This window comes from Colias eurytheme, chromosome 1, assembly GCF_061535395.1.
Source record: "Colias eurytheme isolate Ceu_HAF_F1 chromosome 1, ilColEury1 Martin Lab GWU primary, whole genome shotgun sequence".
Classification (NCBI taxonomy): domain Eukaryota; kingdom Metazoa; phylum Arthropoda; class Insecta; order Lepidoptera; family Pieridae; genus Colias; species Colias eurytheme.
In genome coordinates, this window is record NC_142980.1 from 14,446,723 (window position 1) to 14,472,311 (window position 25,589).

At 36.0% G+C, this 25,589-nt stretch overlaps 2 protein-coding genes across 3 annotated transcripts; both read right to left on the reverse strand.

Moving 5' to 3' along the window:
* Positions 1 to 2,866: 2,866 nt before the first annotated feature.
* Positions 2,867 to 10,302, reverse strand: LOC149911373 (mitogen-activated protein kinase kinase kinase 13-like). The gene is made up of 7 exons (XM_090116511.1): positions 10,116 to 10,302; positions 7,584 to 7,757; positions 7,299 to 7,500; positions 6,879 to 7,217; positions 4,116 to 4,253; positions 3,668 to 3,847; positions 2,867 to 3,236 (listed from the first exon to the last, which is right to left on the reverse strand). Exons 1-7 carry the CDS (start codon positions 10,300 to 10,302, stop codon positions 2,867 to 2,869), a joined length of 1,590 nt encoding a protein of 529 aa, XP_089972637.1.
* Positions 10,303 to 11,925: 1,623 nt separating this feature from the next.
* LOC149911374 (succinate dehydrogenase [ubiquinone] flavoprotein subunit, mitochondrial-like) lies at positions 11,926 to 24,511 on the reverse strand. 2 transcript variants are annotated; one of them, XM_090116415.1, is made up of 11 exons: positions 24,481 to 24,511; positions 23,599 to 23,672; positions 23,128 to 23,300; positions 20,122 to 20,277; positions 19,622 to 19,779; positions 19,010 to 19,174; positions 18,413 to 18,612; positions 17,320 to 17,514; positions 16,135 to 16,279; positions 15,218 to 15,462; positions 11,926 to 12,071 (listed from the first exon to the last, which is right to left on the reverse strand). In XM_090116415.1, the coding sequence occupies exons 1-11, from the start codon at positions 24,494 to 24,496 to the stop codon at positions 11,928 to 11,930; spliced, it is 1,671 nt and encodes a 556-aa protein (XP_089972541.1). In that variant the 5' UTR covers positions 24,497 to 24,511; the 3' UTR covers positions 11,926 to 11,927. The 2 variants fall into 2 exon arrangements, with proteins under 2 accessions (XP_089972541.1, XP_089972471.1); XM_090116345.1 differs by having other exon boundaries at positions 11,926 to 12,080; positions 15,227 to 15,462; positions 24,481 to 24,496.
* Positions 24,512 to 25,589: the final 1,078 nt, after the last annotated feature.

The window sequence follows — 25,589 nt, forward strand, 5'->3', positions numbered from 1 at the left end:
AACATCATCCGCAGGCTGCGCCTCACGAGCACAGCCAGCGGTGGACGTTGCAGTGATGCAAAATAGTAATCATAGTAAAATCGTGCGGGCTATGGAGCGGAATGTGCAATATGGATCTCCGGGAAGCTATGGCGTCTGCCTTTCGAATTCCAAAAAGCGATTTATAACTAAATTTTGTAAAATATAACGAAGCCCGAAATAAAATGGCAGACGGTGACTCGCCAAGTAGATGGACGGGCCCCCTAACAAGTCGAAGGGGGCCGGATAGCTAAGGGTGGTGCAGTGCGGCCCGGGTCTCCCCACGTGTAGCGCCAACACTGCCACCCCCGAGTGCGATGGAAACTCTTGCGACTCCACTGAGGGGCTCATCCCCGTGGAGGTCGGGAGTGCGGGGTCGCCACTCCCCGACACCACGCCACTAGGTGCCCTGCACAAGTTAGGTAGCGCTTCTGACGCTTTAGACTTACATCACTCTCCAGTATATTTATTTCACTTTTTTACGTAAGCAGTGCGAGGTCATTTAAATGGAAATATCATATTTCTCTTTCATAATTCGTATACCGGAAAGATAAATAGTGAAAACGCAATTCTACGGAAGCTTTAGGTATGTACTATGTTTTTATTTATAAATATTTTTTATACAGTGAGCAAAAAGTACAAGCCTAATTTGAAACATCGCCTTTGGGAAATTCATAACCATCGTATTAACCAATATAATGAAAAAATAATAATTAGTATATTAATCCTTATAACTAAATAGACTAGTGAATAATATTGAAATAGCTTCTACCCACTACTATAATATTATGCTGACACGACATCAATATTTTTCATGAAACACTGAACAACTGTGATAATATAATAATTATATTATATGACATAATATGATGTTTACGCCCATTTATTCGGCCATCAATACCAGTGGGGGTGCCAGTATCAAGGTCTTATTCCTCTTTTCATTGTAAATCATCACATACGCACAAACTTCATATTTGTACGCGTTTAAGTCTGCGTCCATGTGTGTGTGAGTTGCATCACGTCATAACTCATAACTCTGTATTAGTGAACTTCACGTTATACAGTGTGGAAAGTTTTAATGGGTCCTGGAGGAAAAAGTTTTTTAAATACTCTACATGGATCCTCCATACATCCATTCTTCTTTAAATAAAAGAACTCCCGTTGAGCTAAAAACTCTCGACTGGCCGGCCGATTAAGGCAAGCCAGTAGTGGAGGTCCGGTGTTCGTCAGGCTTCTCTCCGACCGGCCGGTTAAGGCAAGTCGGATATGAGGACAGGCCTCCCGGCTCCCCCACAACAACAAAATGCTCAGCGGGTGCGACTGATTGCACAGTTGGGATATAAATATCCCATCCGTGGGCGGTGGGGTCGTCACATCCCTACGCCTTTATTATTATTACATTTATTTTTCGGAAATAGGTTCATACAGATAAAACCCATCATACTGGTCCAGGATGGGTGCGCAATAAGCCTGCTGACTCGGCCTGTGAACGCCACCGTTGGTAAAGGTAAAGGTAAAGGCACTCCTCCGCTGCCGCTCTAAGTGAACACCTTGCGCTGATGTCACTTTTTCACTAGACCTTGACGAGATACGCCCTAGTAAGTCTTTACACTTGAATAATCAAAGTGCACGATAATTTAAGGCCTTATCGAGGACCGCTTGGAAAGAAGCTTGAATTTTCAAAAACCTTAAAATACATTTAAAATTCAAAATAAATATTTCCTTTCAGCAAAAGGAGATTGCCCAAGTTACTATGGCACTTGGTATCGCAATCAAACTTATTGTGTCAAGATGAAATATAGCTCAATTTAAAGCTTGATGTTAGTACTTTTAGAAACGATTAAAGTTTTTATGTAAATATGCCGCAGTTCGCGACAATAAAAATAAAACAATAGTGTTATTCAACACTTTAAAAAAATACTTTATCGAGTTTAAACTAACGATGAACGTTAAGTTGTACATTTATTACATAGGTAATATTTTAATTTACAAGACAAATGTGAAAAGTAAATCGAATAAACATTATTTCAAAATAAATAACATCGAAAAATGCGTCGAACACAATGACAGATGACGCAGGACGCTTGCAAGAGAGATAGATATATGTGTCAAAACAAAAACTTTTACTTTTATTTCTATTTATTCGGTATAATTACGACTTAATAGTGATAAATATGATCATTATAAATACAAATAGGAATTAACAATATCACAAACATGTGACACAACTAGTATTTTACCGATTCCATACGTGGTCATACAGGTTTCAAAACACAAACTTTTACTATTATTTCAATTTATCCGGTATAATTAAGACTTAATAGTGATACATATGATCATTATAAATACAAATAGGAATTAACAATATCACGAATACGTGGCACAACTAAAATTTTACCGATACCACCCGTGGTCATTCTCCTTTTGCTATTTCGAGTATTTCAAGTACTTTTCCTCCAAGGCCCATAGTAAATTTCCACTTTGTTTAATAATCTGGTGTAATAATGTTAAAATTATTTAAACATACCTACAATCAATAAATTACCAAATCAAACGATGTTTTAGGTTTGATGACATTTTGATAGCTGTATAAAATATTATACTGCCTAAAACACAAACATGAAATCAAACAAATACAATTCTAATATTCCGTCCTCGTTGCTCTTTCGAGCCACAGCTCCTTCCAATCTAGCCTCAAAAAAAAAAAACGTAACAAACTTGCGAAAATTCGCAAAACAGAAAAGTTTCGCTAAGTCGATGCGTAAATCTTCTGGTCATAAACGAAAATCAAATAAAAAATAAAACTGAAAACAGAACCGAAAAACAGAAGAAATACGACCAGTCCACCTTACACCTGCGCCACGTCTGGGATGTAGTTGTCGTTCAGGTAGTCGTTGGAGGCGGTGTCGCGGACGACGAAGTTGCCGTTGTCCTCCATCTCGATGACCGTGTCCTTGGCGTTGTTGTTCTCGAAGTGGCGGCTCTGCTCGTTGCAGGGGCAGTGTGAGTGGTCGTCCATGGTCATGGTCACGGTCTCAGCGCGCTTGTCGTTGTACTGCACGACGAGCTGGGTGGGCAGGATCGCCTCGGGCTTCTTCTTGCGGCGGCGCTGCTCCACTACGTGTACCTTGGCGGTGTCCGACGAGGAGGACGCCTGGCGCTGGAACAGCTTGATGCCGCGGTGGCCGCAACGACAATCGTTCAGCGCGTTCTCTTTCCTAGGGAGGGAGGTTGATGGTGAAAAATTGAGAAAAAAAATAATAATAAAGGTCGGTTTGATGTAAAATTCAGTGACCAAAGTGGAATATAAAATAAATATCTTCTACATTATTGGTGGACTCTCGTAGAGGATCAATAAAACATCGATAGATATTGACAAAAACTGTTCTTTATTAGGTATTGTAATTACTAAGAATATTTTCGCTGAATCTCATACTGCTTGTTTTCTCCCAATCGCGGTTGTAGTGCCTATATTATAAAAAAATACATTTATACCATTTTGGGAGGCAGCAAATCCTGGATGAAGTCACAGAACAACTCAGGGCTATAAAGGACCATGCAAAAAAGTTCTGCTTATTTCTACACGTCGCACTTAGCAAGTCCAACTGGATGCTACAGGACCCATCACTATCACTTCGACCATACTCACTCAGCAATCGTCTTCTCGCGCTGTTCGAGCTGCAGGCGCACAGCGCAAACTTCAAGGAACAGCTCGTTAGCGCGTGTCACTTGCTGCTCATACACATAGCGGAGGTCGCGGGCCTGTTTGAGGTCCTCACGGCGCTGAGCAACCACATCTGTGCTCTCCTGGCTGAACGACTTGGCGCTCCTAGTGGGTGAGAGGGGCGTCAGAACGAGGCGTTCGAATTTCAATTTTATTGCCAAAATAGTTTTGACTCAAATTAACTTTATTGTTATTATAAGAAGACTGAGTAATAAGATAAGCTGTTTTATTATACAAGGTGACTACCTACGTTATATAAGCTAGTATTTTTTTCAGAAACCTTGAAATATTTATCAAATTGTCACTCTTTTTAAAAAAAGGCTATCTTTTTGATCAGGAACAAAATCTGAAAGGTTGCAAAGTGACTTAATACCTAGCATATAGGTGCTCCATGCACTCATGCACCTCCGAGCGCCATCCAGTCTGGATGTTCTTGAACGTCTCTGTGTCCATGGAGCGCAGTTCGCCGCCAGCCATCTCCAAGTGAGCGGCGATGATCTTGAATGGTGGCCTAGTACAAAATACGCCTATGAAATTCCCTTTCTAATTCATACATCCAAAATTTTATATCGCAAGGGCGCTGAGAGAATGCTTTCGAAAAAAATTAATGCAAACATTCGCATTGATCGGTTTTAAATTATTGTCAAAAACTATCAAAACAGTCTTCTTGTTTACAGTTGGAAAGTTTTCATAGATTTGTTATTTTAAATTGAAAATAAAACTTTACAGTCTTATGTTCAAATAATTTTAATAAAAAATATTATTTTATATTTGCCTGATCAAAAGTAAAAAAGTTGTAAAACATGACCGACTAATATTTTATTGAAATATTCTGAGGAGCAATTGAACAACTAGGCCTCTAAAAATTCGCTATAGCAGCTATGACCGTTTCATGTAGAAACCCAACAATCTACTAAGTGACTAATCGCAATTAATATATTTTAAGCTTGAATCATAACACGCATATTTTCTGGAAAATTTATAAAGCCCTTTGACCTTGTCACATCCGATAATCACGCCTACCTTATCTAAAGTGAATATCGTATAAACAGATTCAAATTATTTACTTCAATTACTTTGTGAAAAGCTCAACACGGCAAGGTGACATATGAATATAATTATTGTAAACAACTGAATGAATAATATGGATAGGTACTCATCTTTTTGTGTCTATTATTCCGTAGAATACATGATTAGAAATGAATTTCCGAGGTGATTGTCTATTAGACAGTCGGATATAATTAGCCAATGGTCGCAATTGATAGGATTCTACGTTCTGGATTGCGGCTTACCGACTTGAGATCGTAATTACAATGCAATAGGCTATTTGACAAGGTTTTGAAAACTGTCTCAAATTATTAAGATACGTTTATAGAGCACACAAAACACATGTTTTTGTAGTTATTCATTGAGAAAATGGAAAATAAAAACATGATATTCAAATACGCCGCCAAAACACAATTTTGAAGAATATGGCGTCTCGCGACCATGGTGACGTCACAGCGGCGTAAACATCAACTTGCTCCTAGTACTTATTGTTCGTTTTTGTTTTAATTATAGTATAATTAAGTTAATCTGTTTAAAAACCAGAAAATGAGTTCTTATAGGTGGTGTGTAGTTCCTGGATGCAGAAATACGACTATTAAAACCCCTGACAAACTATTTATATCTGCTCCAAAAGATATAAAAATTCGTATAAAGTTAGCAGTTAGCTCGCAGAAATCCAAGTGATATTAGATATATCAATTAAAACAGTTATATTTTTTTGTGAAGACCACTTCAATGTAAGTATGGTGTTGAATACCTAGTAGGCAGTTTATTTTATTTGCAATACATAGTATAAATCGTCTCATTACTTACCTGCTTGAGGTAAGATAATGATATATATAAAAATTGATGATGACGTGTTTGTATTGATATTAAAAATAATCAATACACACACGTCAATCCTATAAACTGGATGGCTGAAATGAAAAATAAAGGACTTAATCTAAAAAATGTATACTTCATAATTATTGTGCTATTGTGATTCATGTTTGTAGGTACAATTAACTAAAAAGGTAATGAATGACGATTGAAATATTAACTTACGTAGCTGTTTTCACATTTCTCAATTGAGGAGCGTAAAAATCTTGGTTGTTTTTAAAGAACATGCCAACCATTATAGCACAGTATTACAATATTATTTCCTAATTATAGCGTCCACTTTAGGAAGATTTCTACTGTCTGCTTTTTCGAAATTAGGTTCCATGACAAACAAAAATAACACATAAAGAACAAAACTGATTACAGACACCTTGAATCACAAGAAATAAGTTATACAAGAAACAAAACCAAAAGCGAAATTCAGCAACGACGTGAGTAAACGTTGGGATCTCTTGTTATTTACGCCGCTGTGACGTCATGGCAGATGCAGCCAATCATGGATGTTTTCGGTCACGTGGTCATTTTAAAAAATATGATGTTTTTTCTGGACGATTTATAAATAAATAAGTTATTATTTATATCATTTATTAATTTAAATAACTTCAAAAACCTTATATATATATGGATTACACAAAAAAGTAATTTATTTTTTATACTGTCAAATAGCCTATTGCTATTCAGATTAGCAATTACGTAGCTTAATAGTTTCAAGATCATACAAGTATATGTAGATATTATGTATCTTGATTACGCTTTCGGGTATTCGTCGCATTGCACACATAATATAAGATGAAAATGCTGTTCCAATCGCAGTATATTTAAGTATGAATTCGCAAAGTCAAAATGGAAAAGACAGTTTCTTTTTTGTATTCGTTTACAATAAAATAAAGATGAATTTAAATATTTTCATGTCATAATAATCCATAGACTTCACTCAAGGCTCATATATTATTGTTTTGTATTGTATTCGTCTTCCTTTTTTAGTCAGGCTATGTGGCGTTAACAAAAACTTGTTTTTTTTCTTCATCTTCAAAGTACATGTTGAATCAGAAAAATCATCAAAACCAATAAAAAAAAAAACAATCGCATATTATTTCAGTCGTTAATTTACGCAAGGGTAATAAATAAATTTCAACACGACGATATTCTTTATTCAAAATGAGGGTACACAGAAATATCATACAATAGACGCCAATCGCTTGAAACTTACCGATTGCGTGGCACGCGGTTCCAGCATTGCTTCAGCAGCTGCTGCAGGCTCGCCGGGCAGGTGGACGGGATCGGCAGCGAGATCGAGTTTGTGCCAACTCCCCACATTATAGCGTGCGTCTCCAAGTTCTTGTATGGCACCTCGGCGGTAAGCAACTCCCATATAACCACGCCGAACGACCAAACATCTACCCTCTCTGAGCATGGCTCGTGGCGTATTATTTCTGGCGCCATCCAGGCAACTGTTCCAGTGAAGCTCATCACCGCGCTGACGTCATTCCATTCGCGGCTCGTGCCAAAGTCGCTCACTTTTACCACCAGATTGTCGGAGATGAGTATGCTGAAAAATTCTCGAGGGTTAGAAATACATCTATCATATAAACAATTTCATCATTGTGTAAAATCATATTTGTTTACTTACTTGGGGCTCTTCAGATCCCTGTGTATGATCTTATTTGCGTGCAAGTAGCCCATGCCGCGGGCGATCTCTTTAGCCCATTTGAGCAACTGCTTTGGCATGAATACTGTGTTGCTGTGCAGAAAGTCGAACAGTGGCCCATATTGGCAATACTCCATGATGATGCAGAAGTGTGGCGGACTCGTGCACACGCCGCGGAAACGCACTAATAAACAAAAAAAAATTGTTATATTTGTATTTTTTTTTTCTAATGTAAACACCAATAAGTAAACACATCTAAATACCTACCAATATTCTCATGGTTGAGTTTGAGAAGATGGCGGATATTTGTCTCATGTTTTGTGCGCAGCTGCTTGACGGCCACTTTTTCTCCATCTAGATGTGCCCCGAATACTACTCCTTGTGCCCCTGACCCCAAATAGAACAGGTCTGTGATCTTCTCGATGGGGACTTCCCAGTTTTCTATAAGAAAAATAAAAGTTTACTATGCTTGCTAGCTAAGGCTATATTTAATTTATATCCTATTTGTGCACTAAAAAGGGTCATAATATTTTCAAAGATAGTATTACTATTACCAAAATATGTAATTAAATTTCATTCGTTCAACATCAAGTCATTTAAGAACTGCCCTACAATTTAACCCAACCTTAATTCCTCAACCTCTTGCACATACGTAAGTAGAGCTACTTGTGTGCGCACGAGCAATATGTATGTATATGCAAGAAGAGCTAAACGTGCAAGAGCAATATGTTTGCGGTAGTAGACCTGTTTGCATGCGCAAGTAGAACTACTTGCATGCGCAAGTAGAACTACTTTCATGCTCAAGTAGAACTAACTGTTTGCACAAACTAAGCTGCTTGCACGCGCAAGTAAAGCTAGATGCATGCGCAACTAAATCTGGTTGCAAGCGCAAGTAGAACTGCTTACATGCGCAAGTATAACTGCTTGCATGTCCAAGTATAGCAGCTTGCATGCGCAAGTACAACTATTTGCATGCACAAGTAAAACTGCTTGCATGTCTAAGTATAGCAGCTTGCATGCGTAAGTACAATGTTTGCATGCGCAAGTATTACTGTTTGCAGGTCCAAGTATAGTAACTTGCATGCGCAAGTACAATGTTTGCATGCACAAGTATAACTGCTTGCATGTCCAAGTATAGTAACTTGCATGCGCAAGTACAACTGTTTGCATGCGCAAGTATAACTGCTTGCATGTTCAAGTATAGTAACATGCATGCGCAAGTACAACTGTTTGCATGCGCAAGTATAACTACTTGCATGTCTAATAGCAGCTTGCATGCGCAAGTACAACTGTTTGCATGCGCAAGTATAACTACTTGCATGTCTAATAGCAGCTTGCATGCGCAAGTACAACTGTTTGCATGCGCAAGTATAACTGCTTGCATGTCTAAGTATAGCAGCTTGCATGCGCAAGTACAATGTTTGCATGCACAAGTATATCTGCTTGCAAGTCCAAGTATAGTAACTTGCATGCGCAAGTACAACTGTTTGCATGTGCAAAAGCAATGCTCGTATGCATGTGCCTTATAAGTTATAACATTTTTCATTTAAAATATCTGATTTAACTAATTATAAAATTACTTTTTACAGTCAACAAGCGCATATTCATAGTTTATATTTAAATTCATCTTTATTCTGTTCTATTCTCATTTATTACTATTTCATTTGTTTCCAGTATCTTTGAAGACACACTTTAAGATATTTTCTATTTCTTTTATATCCGTCCGGTTGCATAAAAAAAGAATTTCCTAATGTTTCTTCTTCTTGTTTTCCATCAAAAATCGTTTAATAGTAGAATTATCTTTTTTTCTTTATAACAAAATGAAATTTAGTTGCTAATTTCATCTTTAGTTCCATTTAGTTTTAATTTATGTTGTCTTATTTTTTAAAAAAGTATTTAACTACTATTTACTAATGTATTCCTGTTATATCATTTGTGTACAGTAAATTTTTTCATGGCTCCGCTGCCTTATCTAGCTTCCTCGCTACATCTTTCATTTTGCCCCCTCAGAACCCCCTTATCCTCTTATAACCCCCCTTGCCCCCCATATAATCTTCATGTCCCCCCCATGAACCCCACAGACCCCTTGCCTATCAACCACTTGTGCCTCCTCAGTACCCACTGCCCCCTCTAAACAACCTTACCCCCTCCCCCCCGCCTACTCCTCTCTCCCCTTCCCCTTCTCCACCTCACTCGTGGGAGTGAGGTGGAGAAAGTGATTAACCACCATCAGGAAGGTGGTTAACCACCATCTTAACTCCCTAGGATCAACTTTTGAACAAGCTCCACATTCCAGCTTTGTCCGTCAATATGTAGAGAAAATATAAAAAGGAATATCCTAGATTACATCCAAGTCCATAGTTTATATTGCCTTTAATCTTTCTTGTAGTTATTATATTGCTTTATTATAAAAATCAATAATCTTCAATTAATGTGGAAAAAAGAAAAAGAAAAATATTTTATTTTTTGTTTTGAAAAACATTTCTTATTTAACTTATTTATTTTTATTCAAACAATTGTATTATATAGTTTACTAGCAATTCATTAATACTGGACTAATAATAATGAGCAACAAGCACCTTGTTGAACTTTGACATTTACGCTTTGTAAATATGACCAATAGGGCTAGAGCTATAAAAATCAATAATTCCCAGGATATGATGCGAAATGCAACGTTTGTTTGAAAATCAATCAAGCACTACCCGCGTAGCGCAGCGACCTTGATCCTGCATGTAGATGTAGGTATTCGAACAAACATCGGGAATTTCCATTTATGTAAATAAAATAAAATAATCTTACCTTGGGCTCCTTTATAATCTTCGCCCCGGAACAGCGACGCAACGGTCGAAAAGCACTGGAAAACGCCGCCCATCCAATAAAAATCTTTCTTTTCTTCCTCCCATGGTGGAGACCCAAGATCTGTGGGTTCTTCATTCACCACCGACAGCGTATTTGGATCATCATCAAATTGCCGTGTCTCCTCCATGATTCACTTCAATAATATAGTCCAATATTCACTTAAGACACAGATGCAATTGTTATGTTTTATGCAAGGAACTATTTAGCTCCAAAGGTTCGCGGACGACTGTATCTGATGGTAGCTTCCTGTGAAGTGTGAACTGTTTCAGATTCAAACTCAGATACAGGACTGCAAACCCAGCCGGCAGCTCGATGCACGCCCCGAGGGTAGCGGGGTGCGGAGGAAATTAGGGTTGAAACGGGGCGGCCGCGGCGAGCACCCCTCGCCAGGCGTCTACAACAAGTTAGGGGTGTGTTTTACGTTTAAAAAACTACCATCTACATAATTATAAGGATTGATTTATTTTGTTTTTAATTAAAATATATACGAAATTATTTCCGTTACAGTTAGTGGATTAGATTTTTTTTATAAGAAACGTATTCAAAATTGATGCTCATGTTTTGAAATTTATTATCTGTGACGAATAGTATTAGTAATGTAATATTCCGATAGATGGCAGTAATTTACAAAACTAATATGCAATGACAATTACTAGATGGCGCTTTTATAAATATTGATATGAATAGTTCTTATTTTAAATACAAAGGTAATTAATGTATTGGGTTTGTTTAATTCTTGCTTAATTTATCAACTAATTAATTTTTATAAAATTTTAATGCAATCATCTTTTTATTGATACATATTTATTTAAAAATTAAGTTCTACGCTATTGGTGGAAAATATGGTGGAAAAAAATATATTAATAAAATATTACGTATTCAGAAAGTTGGGGCCATTCATATTTTTGTTAAGTTTTACTTAGGTATTTAACTTATAGAACTTTTTCCTAGATAACTATATGGATGGTATACATACCATCCATATAGTTATCTAGGAAATTCTTTACCATATGTACAAAGTTATCTTACAATTCGTACTACATAAAATGTAATGAAATTCTAATACTTATAATAGGTAGGTATAGGCGCGTAGATTGAAGAAATAAAACAAAGCTTTTAGTAAATTACCTACTCATTTATTTCTATGCCAATAAACACTATCCTAACTAGTTATGTTAAAGTAATATTATAAATGCGAAAGTTTGTGAGGATGGTTGTGTATGTGTGTGTTTGTTACTCTTTCACGCAAATACTAATGAACCGATATCAATGAAATTTAACACACATAGAAGGTAACTTGGATTAACACATAGGGTAGGTTTTATCCCGGAATTCTCACGAAAACGGGAATTATGCGTATGCTAAGGGTTTTTCTTTGAAAAAGCGGGCGAAGCCGCGGGCGGAAAGCTATTCTATACTAAATCTATCGCATTCCGGAGCTTCAACAAGTTGTAGTTGGTTAAGATTTTCTATAAAGATATAAAATTTTATATTATCTGCTGATAACTATCTATTCCTATATAAAAAAGAACAGTCGAAAATCATCAACATAATATACAATTTAATACGCTGAGCAAGCATGATTTAGCCTTATTAACATTTAACATCAATAGAGACTAGCTTCTATCAAAAGTGATTACTAAAAATATTGTTCAAATCCTTCTCGAACATTCGAGACGTTTCAAATTGTTCTAGAACAATCGAATCAAATTTCGTTCTAGAGTGTTCGACGACTAGTAGAATGTTCAACGGCTAGTATACTCTCGGCACTGGCGGAATGGTTTGCACTTCGTCATCGAGGGTCTTGTCAATGACCGGTCGGTATGAGATGGTCACTTTCCCCGTTGCCAAGTCGACGGTCGATAGACTATGCTTGCGCCAGTGCTGTTCTATTGGCTTTGGTTTCTGAAAAGATACAAATTACAATTAAATAAAACAAAATATTTTACGTAATGTATTTTCTTGTGTTTGATTTCACGCAAATATGAATTAGATAGGTACTTGCGGTCCACCCTGGATACGCCCGTGCACTAAGCCCGTGCATATGTAGGTACATATATAAAATACTAGCGGTCCGCCCTGGCTTCGCCCGTGGCACCTACGATCATGTATCTCTCAAGTTGGATCGAACTGCACATGGTGTGCGAATTTTATTATAATCGGTTAGAGTCTAAGTGGTTTGGGAGTCCATTGAGGACAAACATTGAGACACGAGATTTATATTATAAAGATTATGTACCCAGTATAAATAATATAGCACTCAGGGATCCTGTACATATCCAACAGTGAAACAATTTTTTAAAACGGCCCCGTAGTTTCTGAGATTAGCGTGTTCAAATAAAAATAAAAAACTGTTCAGCATATAAGAATTATAAAACTGTGTCTCACTTTATTAGAAATATATTTTTGCTAAATATATAAATTAAGGTAAAAAATATCATAACCCAAAGTATCATAACAAACAAAGAAATAAAGCCTATGAATTATAAGGGTAAGGGTATTATATAATATTATCTAATATTAAACCCACTATTACTCAAATCACAATATATAAAAATAAACCTACATCCAATGTAAAATAATTAAAATATTGGTTCGCAAAAATCCAATAGCATAAATAAAATTCAACGTAAAATATTATTCTGTCTTCAACAAGGTCACATTGCAAACGCGGGCTTATTCCATAACCAGACACAGCATAGCTTTTACATCAATGTAGACTCTTATAGCAACATTTTCGCTTTCACAACATAATAAAGGTTAACGCACACTTATCCCAAACGAATGCGTCGAACGAAACGAATAAAATTAATTTTAAAATTATTTAAATAAAATATAATGAAACCTCCCAAACTTGGCCGCATCGCATCCGTCATCGTCCGTATTTGAAAGAACATCAGTATCCTGATATTTTAATTCGGGTAATGATATTTTTAATTCGCGTTTATTTGACTGACGTCATTATATTTGGAGTATCAGATGCGGTTGACTCTCCCGAGGTGCTCGCATTTTTAACCGACTTCAAAGAGGAAAAGGTTCTAAATTCGACTGTATTTTTTGTGTTTTTACATTATAGCTTTCGACTTGGTGTAAGAATTTTGATGATTTAAAAGATAATTGACTTTCCGGTTGGATCATTTAAATATTGCCTATATTTACAATTTGAAGGCGGTTTAGTAATTTTTTAAAAATAATTAAACAAGCTGCGTACGAATAGAATGGAATGCATTATTTAGGAGTATAAAAACGATATCTTCAGTGCGGTCGATTACGGTGGATGTTTTTGTGAACCTTTCTTAACTTCGACGCATACGGTTCGGATAAGTGTGCGATCACCTTTAAAACGTGGGAACTATTCTATAACCAGCCACTAAATTGTGTTTACATCGCGATCGTTGTGAACTTGCAGCTATATCGAAACAACATCGCTACGAGCAAGATCGCTTCAATATCGCGACTCCTAAAGGTACGGACTATTCTGTATACAGTTTAGTATCGAATTGGAGTTACATCGATGCTACATCGAGTCGTCGTTCTATAGAAATCTCGTAGTAGTAGTTATTATTGTAGAGTGGGCGGAGCTTACGTTCGGCTTTGTAATATTTTGCTTTTGCGACTTAATACTTATAGGTAGTTTATTTTGCTCGTTGTATTGATTTTCATATCTTTCTTGTATGATCTTGAATTCTTGTAGATATGTTTTTGTAATGTGTTCTGTGTAGGTTTATTTATTGTTTTTCATTGTTAATTTTAAAGTTAATGTATGTAATGTAACTTTTATTTTATTGTACCGATCTGATGGAGCCTGCTGGACATGGGTCCTGTGCTGTTTTACATTGAGTGATACCTGAGTATTTTTTATATAATATTTTGTGAAGATTTCCTACTTCATACAAATAAGTTGAGTCTTATCTATCTTCTTCTTCTTATACCTATATAAAAATGAATTGCAAAATGTGTTGGTAAGCGCATATAACTAGAGAACGGGTGGACCGATTTCGATAATTCTTTTTTTATTATATTCCTTGAAGTACCAGGATGGTTCTTATGTAGAGAAAACATAAATATGTACTACAGGCGAAGCTGGGGCGGACCGCTAGTCTTATATATAAAAATGAATCGCAAAATGTGTTGGTAAGCGCATAACTCGAGAACGGTTAAACCGATTTCGATAATTCTTTTTTTATTTTATTCCTTGAAGTACGAGGATGGTTTTTATGTAGAGAAAACGTAAATATGTACCACGGGCGAAGCCGGGGCGGACCGCTAGTCTTATATATAAAAATGAATCGCAAAATGTGTTGGTAAGCGCATAACTCGAGAACGGCTGAACCGATTTCGATAATTCTTTTTTTATTATATTCCTTGAAGTACGAGGATGGTTGTTATGTAGAGAAAACGTAAACATGTACCACGGGCGAAGCCGGGGCGGACCGCTAGTATAATATAAAAATGAATGGCAAAATGTGTTGGTAAGCGCATAACTCGAGAACGGCTGAACCGATTTCGATAATTCTTTTTTATTATATTCCTTGAAGTACGAGGATGGTTCTTATGTAGAGAAAACGTAAATATGTACCACGGGCGAAGCAGGGCGGACCGCTAGTATCGAATACATATTCATCTATGACTGATCGGTTGGCTTGGTTGGTAGTGGGCAGTGGCCCTGCCTTGCAAGCCAGAGGTCGTGGGTTCGATTCCCACCCTGGGCACATACCTATTTGTGTGATGAACATAGATATTTGCTCTTTGTCTGGGTGTTAATTATCTATATAAGTATTTATTTAAAAATTATATATGTATGTTTATCAGCCATCTGGTTTGAATAACACAAGCGAAAGCTTAGTATGGGATCAGATCGTGCCGTGTGTGAATCAGATCAGATTGTCCTGTCCTGAAATATACTAACAATATAAATTAGAAGAGTTCGCGCTAATTCTTACACCGCTGTACGAAATTCCTGACTGCTATAGGTTATGTAACTAGGTAATACCTGAGTGAAATTAGTTATGAAGGTATGTACCACCGATTACTCCATCTACCACGCTCACCTGATCTGTAGTAGGCTTGCTATAATCCATTTCATCCTCCCGCTTCGGGAAGTCATCCCTGAAGTGAGCACCACGGCTCTCCGTTCGGTTCCTCGCACAGGCGACCACCTGCACAGCCGCTTGCAACATGTTCTGCAGTTCCAGGGTTTCGATCAGGTCGGTGTTGAAGTTCGGTTTGCGGTCCAGCACCTTGATGTCCTTGAAGGCGTTGTACCATTGCGATATCTCTTTTTGAGCTGAAAGTAGATGTTTTTGGATGAGGGATAAAGTTTAGACCGTGTGTAGATGATGACTATTATGAAGTTGACTTTCTTGTTTGTGGAGTAGGTGGATAACCAATTATTGTTAATAGTTTCCTTGTGCGCGCTTTTTTCATAACGAAAATAAAATATAACTAGTAGCATTATATAATTGGCTCTTTTATGAGCATCGTACCTATACATATACCTATACATATACCTATATATGTACTATTATTAGTTGATGTTGTCTTTGTGTTTTAATACGGATGGATTATAAAATACTGATAAAATTGTTTGTGGGCACCTGCTGTAAGTACAGTGTGTCAAAAGGGTGAGGTTCATGACTAAATATTGTACATCTATAGGTATGATTTAAGTTTTTATGGGTTTATTAACATTTCTTATATTTCGATAAATACTGAAATAGCCCGTGACTTCACCCGCTTTGTCTTCGACCTTATAAATTAAATACCTTCAGTATCACTATTTGTTTTACTTTCTTTTAAAAACCGTACAAAATCTGTTGCGTAATTTTCAAAGATAAGCATTCATAGAGTCAGCCAGACACCGACTTTATTTCATACTACGTAGTGAAGCAGGATATTATCTGTGACCGAACTGACATTTCCCTAAGCGCTCTTCTTTCTCCAAGCTATATATTGTAACCTTCATCCAACAGTTTCGCCTCCCTGAAGACGCCGCACTTGTTCTGCATAGTTTGCCGCATGTTGAGGCGAAGTTCGTGCGGCATCACGCTGCCACTGCCGTTACGAACCTTCTCGAAGTTATCAATTGATGCGTCGCAAATGTTCTGCAATAGTTCATAGCAGTTAAACAATGTGTACGCTGTAGGTTAAGGTTAAGGGTAACGTGAACTCTATTGAAACAAAGTAAATTTTAAGATGGTATTGATCACAGCGTGGATATGTTAAGGATTTATTGTCCATGTTTCTCTTTAACTACTCTCAAGTACGAATTCTACAAGTAACGATCGAGTATATTTAAAACATTTCCTAAAATTATAAATTATAGCAAACATTTTTATCTTGAAACAAAAAAGTGTCAAACGTAAATATTTGAACTTTGAAGTAGTAACGTGCAGTACCTAACCGACCGTGTACCGTGAACAAATATTTGAGCTTTTCACATATCAATTCGACTAGAGAAATTTAACATACAATTTATCGTGCTGTGTTTTATTCTTTCTCTGCAAATATTCTCAACAATTAGTATTATAAATTAAAATTAAATTTTAAATTTACGTAATTGTTAGGTATAAGTACCTACCTTCTATATAATAATAATCGTACCTGAGGATCATTAATAACATAATTGCCAATATGCAACATTTTACTAATGTAATGCAATATCTCATTTCCGAAATCAGGGAATTTCACTAATTGAGTTAAAATACATGTGGTTAAAGCTATCCCACTTCAAACGGATAAAGCCTTCACTTCATTACAAAATAGATTTAATGCGATTGCATTATGCGTACAACATTAGGTATTACATTATTTTATAGCATAGGAGCTTTCTACTTGATATTAAAACCAGCCCTTATACTGCAACTCTTTTTAGTCATTGAATGCTTGCTTGTCGATTTCTTTTGAGAACAAAGGCGCTTTTCTTGAACGCAATGAAGTCATGTTGAACTGCTTGAGGTGACAGACACTGTCTTCGCGCGTCTATCAAACGTGTGAAGTTTTAAGTTTTCTTAGTTTACGTGCTAATTTCTTAATTTTTTTTAACTTTCCTGACAGTAACAAAACTAGCTACCTTTTGACTGGTGATTCCATGACAAGACTGAATAAATTCTATTTATAGAGACGTCCAACTTAACCAACATACATCATTCAACGTTTGTTGTTTTTCCCCGGGTTTAGCTATCTTGCCAATGTTCACGCCGACCGCCTTCCCGAAGACCACTGTGTCCAAGATCGAGTTTGCGCCGAGACGATTGGCCCCATGACAGTTACTGACCGCTTCACCGGCTGAATGAAGACCGGGTATCACTTCATCAACACCGTTCTTATTTATAATAGCCTGTGTAACATTTTCGTCATAATCAGCTCATTATGTTTTTACTGTAGAGAAACATATTAATTACACTTATCACACTTCCAATGTCCCTGGCGTTGTGGGTGCTTATGGGCGACGCTGAACGCTTAGCATCAGGCGTCGCGTCTGCTCTGTTGCCTCCTCTCTCATAAAAAAAAATAAAAAAAATAAGTATGAGGGTAGTTAACATATTATCAGTGAAAATTGATGAAATGAAATGAAAACAAATTTATTGCATCTTAAACACATGGAAACATAACATTTAAATACAATAATAAAATTGGCAATTAGCGGCCTTATGTAAAATTCAATATAAGAGCAACAGCAAAGGTAAACATTAATAATCGCCTACGGACCCACGACAGCAAATACTCCCCAGTACAATAATATTATTAACCAATGCACATGTGACAGAGACATCAAAGCTTGTCAGCACCCATTTGCACAGACCTCTAACCAAACAAGCTAATTTCAGGTATTGCGTTTAATATGTTACACGATTTGATCAATATCAGATGTTCAAAGGGAAATGTTATTGCATTTCCTAAAATTCTGATATTGGGCCACCGCAATAGCGGATGAGCAATCACAGGATTCGTCAAACAATCAGTGTCAATATTAGGCAAAGCTAGCCAGATCAAAGTAAATTACCAGTGGGCCGGAAGCCACATTAAGTACACACAGTATGTAATATGCTAAACGTTCATGAATTATTGGACATCCTCATTTCAACCGTTATTAATGTCCAGCATAGTACTGCCTAGGGCTATTGACGAAGTGCCGTTGTAATTCTAAGAGAAATTGTGTACCTATAAATAGTTGGCAGAAGTTATTAAAGTCTGCTTTTCCGCCGAGCTATAATCTTTATTTATTTCCCACGCACCTCTCCCTTATAGTTAATTGCGATGCCACCCATTGTATAATGTACTGTGGGTATAATTGGTACAGGTTGGGTGTAAACATCAGCTCCCGTGAAGGTGTAGGCCGTCTCCGATATACCGGGAAGCCGTTCCCTGATCACTTCAGCTGGTAGATGATGTAGCTGGAGGTACATGTGGTCCTTCTTTGGACCTACTCCTCTTCCTGGAAGTAGTTTATGATTAGCAATTTTGCCAATTTACGATAGGACACAAATGTACCTGTCTAAAGTTTTGTGTGATGTAGGTAAAGTTCTTAAGAGAAATCATTTATTAAATGATGAAGAAGATTAGATAAATTTTTGTAATATGAACTTTAACATAATAGCAATAAAGGATTATATAAATGAACCGGTAGCAGGCGTATGAAAGCGAAAGTGCATGGATAATCAATATTTGCAGTACATTTACACACTACTGAGTGAATTAAATTCACACTGTGTTTTTGAAAGAAAAGTAACAATTTCTGATGCCGTGTAGATTCTTTAATATAGTAGGCAGAAAGTTTCCAAAATAACTTTCTATGTCTCAATAATTATCACAAGACTGTTTGATTTTTTAACCTTGTCGAATCTCCGTAGCAATAGACCGAGAGACGACATCCCGACTAGCAAGATCCTTGGCTTTGGGCGCATACTTCTCCATAAATCTCTGACCCTCGCTGTTCACCAGGTAGCCGCCTTCACCGCGACAACCTTCCGTCATGAGACACCCGGATCCGTACATACCTAACAACCAAATCACATGCAAATCTATCCATTTTAAATCCAATAACGCTCTAATCCTGAAAACAATTTTGTTAATAGGTTATTAATTAGCATAACTGTTACATGCGGTTTGGGTTTCTATGCAGGATTTGTGGAATATTACGAAATAATGATAGATAATTTCGGTTCATTATTAACTTAGTCTGATAGAGTTATTAAGTAGTGGTATAATCGTGCGGAATTTGCCCGGGATTCGAACGCATAAACAGAGTAGGTATAGCAATATACGAATACCGTACTAATTTGAAATTAATTATCATAAAATATAAATCGTATATACAACTTTTTTATCATATTCCTTGAAGTATGAGGACGGTTCTTCATTGTTATAAAGGGAAAACACGAAACAGGGGCCATAGAGCAGAACAACATCGTAGGGCAGCTACTATCAAATAAATAAAACTATACCAGTAGGATGGAACTGTATGAACTCCATATCCTGCAGTGGGTATCCGATCCTAGTGAGCATGGAGCAGCCATCGCCGGTGCACGTGTGTGCTGCGGTGCACGAGAAATACATCCTGGGGTACCCGCCGGTCGCTATCACCGTGTTTTTCGCTTGGAACCTTAAGATTTATATACATAATTAGATATAATTAGGCTAGACTTTTGAACGATGTTGAAATATGATGAGGTGTGAGTCGATTACACTATGATAGAAATCGATTTCTAGATGAGTCCAATTATTTTGAAATATACCTACTTACTTGAACTGATAACTTCTAAAATCATAGGTACCATTGATTTTTTTCAATATAAATATTTATGAGCTTTCGAAAATTAAATAGCTATCAATCATCTTGCAACATGATGAACTATAAAGACTTTTTTCAAACAAAAGAGATAATTTACAATAAACTAAGAAATAGGTACGCAATTTGAACCCTTTTTTAGATATTTTACTTCACCTATGTAAACTAGTATCGTCCATGTCCAAAGCTAGTGCGCCGACCACCGCGCCGCCCTGCACAAGAAGGTCCAGTACGAAGAACTCCGTAAACAACTTGATGTTCTTAAACTTCGTGCTATATCCGTACAATGTGTGCAGTAACGCGTGACCGGTGCTGTAAAAGAAATGGCTCAGTTACAGCCATTAATATACAACCATTCTTTCTTAATTAAGTTTCTAAATATATAAGATAGTAGAGGTCCGCCCCGGCTTCGCCCGTGGTACATATTTCGCAATAAAAGGTAGCCTATGTCCTTTCTCGGGTATCAAAATATCTCCATACCAAATTACATGCAAATTGGTTCAGTAGTTTAGGCGTGATTGAGTAACAGACAGACAGACAGAGTTACTTTCGCATTTATAATATTAGTATGGATTATCTATAGTTCCCAATTCCAATGCGATGATTTAGATGATAAAGATTATACAAAGAAATATACTGGTTTTCATACTTCTACGTTAAAATTTACTTTAATCTTTATTACAGAATCCTAAAAAAATTGAAATACGTTTAAGTTGCATCTACAAAACTCCAAAATGTACCTATATCTAAATGCCCGATTTCCGATGTAGGTAAACTAGATACCATTTTTAGCTTCAAATGTCCAATTGTATTTAGTTTGCCATTAATTGTAAATAGATAATATGCTTATTCAACTATTATACAATTACGAATAACAAAAATAACAATGCACATCATATTTGGTCTCACATTACAATCATTGTTTGATGACAGAATATCGACAGCAAGAAATTGATACGCGTCAGTAGCCTAAATCTGAACGATAATCAATACACTCGCCGACACAGACATACAAGCTTGAAACATTGGTTAAATTAAAATGAATTCTAGTATATAATATAATGAAAAATTTTAAACCCCTTTGATGTCTAAACGTCACGTATATTGAAACGTGAACCGAACGGATCGCTCTTTTATTTTTCGACGTGACCAAAAATTAGGGAGGTTCTCAACACGTGGCTTTATATTTGTTTTTTTTTTTTTTTTTGTAAACCCACGTGTTTAGTACGCTTGCTACCGTCTAGCGAAATGTTTGTACTTGTGCCTAAGTCTTTGATTTTTATCTATGTTTTTTCTTGACTAAAAATAACATATTATTATTTAAAAACACGACGTTATTTTGTTTATCCAAAAATTACTATTGGAGCATTGGAATGTGTATACTGTTTGAATCCATACTATATAATATTATAAATGCTAAAGTAACTCTGTCTGTCTGTCTGTTACTCAATCACGCCTTAACTACAGAACCAATTTGCATGAAATTCTGTATAGAGATATTTTGATACCCGAGAAAGGACATAGGATAGGTTTTATCCCGGAAATCCTACGGGAACGGGTATTTCTTTGAAAACGCGGGCGAAGCCGCGGTCGGAAAGCTAGTAATTTATAAATGAACCATTACATGAACATTTAATTGAATGTAGCTATTTACAAAGCATTAATTTGTAACAAGCATATTTCATACACAGATTTTTTAAAAGCAGATTAATTTTAAAACATATAAAGACGAATGCATGTTCAAATAAACAAGGAGATGGATATTCGAAAATATTAAAAAAACACATTTTGTCAATACATCGAACTCAGTTTTCAATAACGTATTACAGCAGAAATACACTTGCGGACCTATTAACAGGAACATCCAAAGGACGAAAATTAAGAGGAAAATTCTAACGAAATTTTGGGCTTCTTGGCTGGCTTTCCTCACCCTTCCAAGAACATTCATTTATTCCTTTTGTCAAGGTATTTATTTCCTTTAATTTCTAAGACCAATAATCATACCTACATGAAACAAATAGGACTTTAAGCTTACAGTACTCATCGCATAATTATGTTACTATAAAAGATCTTGTACATGAGAACTATGTTCTATTCTTGTAAATAATATAAGACAAGTAGAATTAATAATTAATTTTGTGACTTATCTGTTTTTCTCCTAACTTAAAACTATTTCTGTATAACTTTAGTATTATGTAGTTTTTAACAATTTATTTTAAAAGTAATGAGAAAGCCTTGCGTTCCGTTAAATATGTTTTCAGTGCACTCTCTCGATGGCTTTTATGTATTCGTCGCGTTCAGTTATAACACGTTACCGGACACATTCATTTTTCCACTTTCAGGATAATATTTTATGAACCAGACTTCCCATATCCTCAGATCGATTTAATTTTACACATATGGATGTCCTACGGATGTACCTCGTCTTATTTAAGCGTTCCTTTTTGAAAATTATTATTTATTAGTTATTGTTTTAACTATTTATTAAATTAAATACAACAAAAAGGTTTTTTTTCTACACATTCGAATGTCTCGGTCGTTTGGTCGACTTGAAGGAAAAAAATACCTAAGCTTTTTGTACTTGTTATTATTGTTCTATTGTAAAGCAAAATTGAACTAAGAACTAAGAAAACCCGTAAAGTGCTCTTATTGTAAGTGATATCTGGCTTTCCATTTATAAAAGATTGAATAAAGCTAGATTCTGTAGTGGAATTTTAATTGGATAATATTGCTCGTCTTCTTATATTCCGTAAGTTTTTTAAGTTTTAAGAAGTATTTGCACAGGAAATATTGTAATATTGTGGTATTTCTAATATTTTTCTAATATGTATTACATATAAAGGCGAAAGTTTGTAAGGATGTATGGATGTTTGTTACTCTTTCACGTAAAAACTACTGAACCGATTACAATGAAATTTAGCACACATATAGAGGGAAACATGGATTAACACATAGGATAGGTTTTATCCCGGAAATCCCACGGGAACGGGAACTATGCGGGTTTTCCTTTGAAAACGCTTGCGAAGCCGCGGGCGGAAATCTAGTTTCTTTATAAATGAAGGTAGTAAGGAAACCGGTTTATTAATCAACTACGAGTCTAGTCTAGTCTGTTTATTAATAAACATATCAATGTTTTGTTTAATTTGAAGCATTCGATCATACCGGTCAGCAACACAGCAGGTGCGTTTAGCAATCTCCTTGCCTTGCATTTTGGTTCCCCCGCCAAAGGACCGCTGGTAAATCTTCCCATCTTGCGTCCTGGAGAACGGCATACCCATATTCTCTAGTTCGTACACACAGTTCGGCGCGTCTCGGGTTAAGTGTTGAATCGAATCCTACAATAATACGTGTTACTAGTGACTGAATTTCATAGAGACATAGAGTAATGTTGAAATAAATTGATGTCTGATGATATTATACCTGCAGTTATTTTATTAAAGGGTAGTACAGTAAATCTTCGAAGGCTAAAAATAACTTTGGGACCATGCACCACTTTAGTAAGTACCTAGGTAAGTAAAGCAAATTTACAACAATACGTTTAGAGCAAGCGCTAATAACAATTGTAATAATATGGTAGTTTTTGTGAGTAAGTTGAGTTCAGTATTTTATAATGTGTTGAATAAAAACACCCACTTGATCTCCAAGCCAGTCAGATCCTTTAACCGTATCATAAAAGTGCCATCTCCAATCATCTTCATGCATACTGCCTGCAAGATGATGTATTATTAAGAATAACAAGGACAGACCACGAATTTTCATTTGTTTAAGTTATGTATATGATCAATGATCATTTATTAAGGCAAAGGCCGATATAAAATTACCACAATTATTAATTAAAAATTATAAAAAAAATGTTGGTAAATGTTTATTATTCGAAATTTTTCATGTTATTTTATTTTATATTTTTTCCTTTATAATAAATAATATAAAAATGAATCGCAAAATGTGTTGGTAAGCGCATAACTCGAGAACGGGTGGACCGATTTCGATAATTCTTTTTTTTATTAATATAATAAACCTTGAAGTACCAGGATGGTTCTTATGTAGAGAAAACATAAAAATGTACCACGGACGAAGCCGGGGTGGACCGCTTGTAAATAATAATTACTGATTAATTAGTAAATATCTATTAATAGTTGACCAGAGAACAAATTAATTTCAGTCAGTTCCACGAATTAATATTTTCAGTGATGGTCAAACTGAATTTTCGATCTAAATTAAAATACGTACACGTGCAAAATAGTCCATCAATTAACCTTTCCATCCTACTTATATTATAAATGCGAAAGTAACTCTGTCTGTCTGTCTGTTATGCTTTCCCGCTTAAACCTCTCAACAGATTTTGATGCAATTTGGCACAGACAATCTTTAAATTCTCTAGCTCTTTGAAGTTATACCACCACCAAATATTATCAAAATCCATTCTGTTCTTTTCCTGTGAAAGAGCAACAAACATCCATCCTCACAGACTTTAGATATATTAGTTATAGATAATATTAGTCGCTCATTAGGCACCTATAGATGCATTCATGCCACCCTGAGCCGCGATGGTATGTGATCTAGTTGGGAACAGCTTGGAGACGAGCGCCACGGAGAACTTCTGTTCAGCAAGGGATATCGCCGCTCGGAGACCAGCACCGCCCGCCCCGATGACGAGGCAGTCGTACGTGTGATGGCTGATGCTGTAGCTCCCTGGCCTGGAGCATACTGGACGAGGAACGTGTTAATCAACGATTGCACGAAAAATTAATTGTAAGATATTAATTAACTCAAAAATACTCTTGATTAGAAAGGTACACCTTTACCAAGTAAAGCTGGCTATTTTTTTTCTGGTCTTACATAACATGTAGGCCCTTGTCTAATTAGCTTATGTTTGTGTGTAAGCTTTCGATGTTTCAATAGCTTATGTGCTTTCTCATATTTTCTTGACATCAGGCTTAATCATTGCCATTTATCTGCATTAACTCAAAATAGGAGTAAGATTTGTTTTGTTTTCTCAAAGAGCTTAATGCTTCTGACTTTAAACATACACATCAACCTTTTAATAATAAAATGAACAAACAGAATAAGCCTTCCGTCAATTGGAAGCACTCACTGGACCGTTTGTTACCTCTATCATTAGTTAACCTTTTATAAACAGACCACTATGTGGTTTCACTTTTAAAAGTGGTCATGTTAAACAATGCTTTTAAAGCAAACCGCATATAGATGATAAAATTATATCAATTAATGATGTCAAAGGCGACTCCTCCGCAAATTTCATAATTATAATTTTCTGGAAAATATCAGTAATTTGGCAACCGTTAATAAGTCATATTATAATTGAAAATATGTTTAGATTGACGATAATTGTGGTTTGATAGATTCTGTTGCAATAATTGGACGTCGTTACAGATTTACAGCTTACGGTTTTACTGAGAATTTGTATACCTTTTGATATTTGTCTAAACCATCCATTTGAGCTTTTTTTTACAATTTTATTAAAAAGCTTCGGTAGAACTTTTTCAAGTTTGCTATGAAAAAGCTGGATTACATCTTTCTGTGTATTTAAAGTGTTTCGTAATAACATTAAACTTCGTAGTAAAATATGAATAAAACAGCATAACATTTACCTTTTAAAATCG

Coding starts and splice junctions, on each gene's coding strand:
- LOC149911373 (XM_090116511.1), bottom strand. CDS start 10,302: ATGGAGGAGACACGGCAATTTGATGATGATCCAAATACGCTGTCGGTG. Junction 7,758..10,115: donor AGATTATAAAGGAGCCCAAG/GTAAGATTATTT, acceptor TTTTTCTTATAG/AAAACTGGGAAGTCCCCATC. Junction 7,501..7,583: donor ACTCAACCATGAGAATATTG/GTAGGTATTTAG, acceptor TTTGTTTATTAG/TGCGTTTCCGCGGCGTGTGC.
- LOC149911374 (XM_090116415.1), bottom strand. Junction 18,613..19,009: donor TGCTACGGAGATTCGACAAG/GTTAAAAAATCA, acceptor AACTACTTCCAG/GAAGAGGAGTAGGTCCAAAG. Junction 15,463..16,134: donor GGCGAAACTGTTGGATGAAG/GTTACAATATAT, acceptor ATCTACTTTCAG/CTCAAAAAGAGATATCGCAA.